Below are 3,436 nucleotides of genomic sequence, written 5' to 3'. Positions count from 1 at the left end.
GCCCGTGTTTGTGATTTTTCCAGGTGCTTCATGCCTCTGTGTCAGCCCCGGAATAGGAAGGATTTCTTAACACAGACAGATGCAAGGTGACTGTGACACTGTATATCATCCCAGCATTTGTCACCTGTGTGTAAGATAAAGACATAACTATTAAGCAGAATGTATAATTTCATGCAGATGGAGAGTAAAACTAAATATTTTGTCTCATTAAAATAATAAATGGAGAGGCTTTTCAGCCTTGGCAGAGGTATGTTCTGAAGAAAAGATGGGTTCATTTATGAACTGAGCTCACTTATATAGCATTTATTATGAACCATGGTACATTTATCTCTCATGCAAAATAATGTGTTTTATGATTTACCTCCATGATTCATTTGTAAACAGTGCTGATATCCAGTGTTATTTGGCTCTCCCCTGCACCAGTATGAAAAGGCGAAAGGCGTACCATCATTCCACAGCCAAACACCCTCCTAGAAAATTTGAGTTAGTTAATTAGAGTTAATACAACAATATAACAATATAACTAAAATAAACAACTTTATACTATTAAGACCATAAACACTTTGTCATAAAAACACTGTCATTACAAAGTAATTTTTACAGCATCAGTCATTAAAGAAACAGCCCCAAGACGGTCTGTTTTTTGTTCAAGTAACAGAAATTTAGGTGACGTTATAGAGTGACAAAGTTTGCACTGGGAGGAGGTCACATCTCATGGCCTTCCTCATCAAATGGACGTCAAACTATGATTTGAAATGTGACCTTTTGTAACAATAAATGATATGACGGGGCGGCTGTGGCTCAGGAGGTGGAGCGGGTTGCCTGTTAATTGAAAGATTGGCGGTTCAATCCCCGGCTCTTCAGGGTGCGTGTCAAAGAGTCCTTGGGCAAGATACTGAACCCAAAATGGCCCCTGGTAGCTGTTTCACCAGTGTATGAATGTGTGTGAATGGTGAATGTGATGTAGTATAAAATATATACAAATACAGAGCATTTACATATACCTGTGCAGCGTCAGTGGCTCCAAGCCATGCCTGCGTATTCCTATGAGTACTATCGGATATCAGCCTTTGAATCTGATGATACTCCTCAGCTGCATGTACAGATGCGAGGTTTGCACCTAAGGACTGACAGTTTCTCTGCAGTGGTGACAAACAGACAAATCCATAAAAATCCACACAAACGGAACAAGCTCAACTTAAAAGAACATCGAATCCAAATCATCTTATACCTCAGCTTGAGACCAAGTCATGGCTCTTGGAACGAAGAGGAAACAGCGACCATTTATCTCAGACCAGCGACCAGAACAAAACGTGGCCCTCTTGACCAGGTGACTCTTTGCTGAGAACAAATAGAGTTTGGTGACTAATGTGCAGCTAAAATCTCTATATGTAGAATTATTATTATTAAATCAATTTAATTATGATTACATGGCAGTATAACACAACAACATAAAATAACACGACATAATATAACATAAAACAGTATAACTCACTAACAAAAGTATAATGTAATATATATATTATAATATATAAAAAGCATAATATATATTGTTGGCTTTGTAACATAAATGGAACTGCACACTGCATCTCATCTTACTACCCTGTAGTAATAGGATAATAAATGTACCTCGTATAACACGGCTTAACATACCATAACACAACATTTCTTAGCAAAAGACAACATAACCTAACATAAGTTAAATAAGCATTGGACACAGCACTTCTATCAGGCAATGCATTTAATTTACACAACATGTAGGTGAAGTCATCAGCAGAGCATCAGAACAAAGCACTGACCTTGTTGGGCATTTTCGGGGTTTGCCTCTGGAAGAGCTAGAAAGTTTAACACAGCAGTTATCGACCTGGATTGTTATTGTACAACACATTTATCTGTAACACTTTCTGTTCATATAACTGACCAGCAGCTCGAGTCAGAGCCATCATGGCACAAACAAGTGCAGAAACAGTCAAAATCTTCATGATGGAGATGATGCTGAAGATGATGATAACCTTTGAAACAGAGAGACAGACATGTTACTGATACTTCTGTAGGGAACAGACGACCCACGCTGACTATCAGTCCACTAAAGGAAAGTCAGAAGTTTGTAGCTGCAGAATTACCTTCTCTTTTTCCTTCTCAGCGTCTGTAGCTTCAGCTGTCTGATGTGGAAACACGGATAAAGAGAAACACCAGCCCTTATATACAGATACTTATCTTGTCATCTCTCAAAAACAGGGAACTGAGCACAGACACACAAACATACACAAACATTTTTACACACAGAATACTCAGGAACTTTAACCAGACAGTTTTTTGAATTATAATCATTTAGGAAATATGGATAGGTCAAAACTAACAGTGATATACTGCTGTACTATCTTCTTGTAAAGTGCCTTTATGCTTTTGTGTGGGCACATGCAAATTATATGATAATAAATGTAATTTAAAGACAAGAGAGAGGAGCCCAGTCATCACTGAACGCTGTCTTTGTCTGGTATTTTTCACCCAATAACCTTGATATACATTGAGCCTGATCCATTTTCCACAAGGGTAAGCAACTCAGTTTCTTTATTTAGATCCCCATGAGCTACTATGATTACAAAATTAATGTATATACATACATCAGAGAAGCTCACAAGTCTTTGAGCTAGAGTCCAAGTCAAGTCTCAAGTCTCTCGTGGTTATAATAAATGTTGTATCACCTGCTGCGTTCAATCCAAGCTTCTTATAAAACTGCACTTACAGAGCACAACCATGTAATGTACAATGCAATTAATAACGGCTTATTAACTACTATAAGTCATCACACCCCGCTGAATCTCAAAACCAGTGTAACGTTAACTAAATAAAACTGTAACGTTACATGATCAACAATAGAGGGTATGCGTTGGTGTCACTTCCCCTTCCAGAACACGCTGGAGTGAGTGGCAAAACATCTTTTACCATGGCTGCGTTTAGCAAACTGGGAGTAAAACAAGTGATTATTTGCTCAAATGAAAGGCAGTCAGACTCAACAGTGATCCTTACTGTTTACCAAAGAACCAGTGGTCCAGCTCGTTCCCATTTTAGATGTGTTGTTTGTGTTTTTGGTTATTCATTCTAACACTGCTGCTCATCTTTCTGCCACTCAGTGAGCGTAACTGTATTCTGTGATGTCATGTGCATACCCTCTATAAACCTGTAACCTGTTTTTCACTTACAGAGCACAACCATATAGCCTCATGTACAATGTGTCTACAATTAATGACAGCTTATGAACTACTGTAAGTCAACAAACCCTGTTGATTTTCAAACCCAGTGTAAAGTTAACTAAATAAAACTGTAAAGTTTAAAGTGGTCAACAATAAACCTGTAACCTGTTTTTAACTTACAGAGCACAACCATGTAATGTGCAATGCAATCAATTAAACTACTGTAAGTCAACACATCTCAA

General features: G+C 38.0%; 1 protein-coding gene across 1 annotated transcript in view; it reads right to left on the bottom strand.

The window, feature by feature from the left end:
* Nucleotides 1-2,012, bottom strand: part of LOC123980372 (type-2 ice-structuring protein-like) — a 4,858-nt gene extending 2,846 nt beyond the window's left edge. Inside the window, exons 1-4 of the mRNA XM_046064730.1 lie at nucleotides 1,922-2,012; nucleotides 1,800-1,835; nucleotides 1,232-1,341; nucleotides 1,005-1,139 (exon numbers count right to left, since the gene is read on the bottom strand). Coding sequence (XP_045920686.1) covers nucleotides 1,005-1,139; nucleotides 1,232-1,341; nucleotides 1,800-1,835; nucleotides 1,922-1,982 — 342 coding nt within the window. The 5' untranslated portion in view covers nucleotides 1,983-2,012. The remainder of the gene's footprint in view (nucleotides 1-1,004; nucleotides 1,140-1,231; nucleotides 1,342-1,799; nucleotides 1,836-1,921) is intronic.
* Between the last annotated feature and the right edge of the window lie 1,424 nt (nucleotides 2,013-3,436).

The sequence above is a fragment of the Micropterus dolomieu genome, linkage group LG12 (genome assembly GCF_021292245.1).
Source record: "Micropterus dolomieu isolate WLL.071019.BEF.003 ecotype Adirondacks linkage group LG12, ASM2129224v1, whole genome shotgun sequence".
In the NCBI taxonomy this organism is placed as follows: Eukaryota; Metazoa; Chordata; class Actinopteri; order Centrarchiformes; family Centrarchidae; genus Micropterus; species Micropterus dolomieu.
Note: the sequence above shows the minus strand (reverse complement) of the source record. Positions and strands in the feature narration are given on the sequence as shown.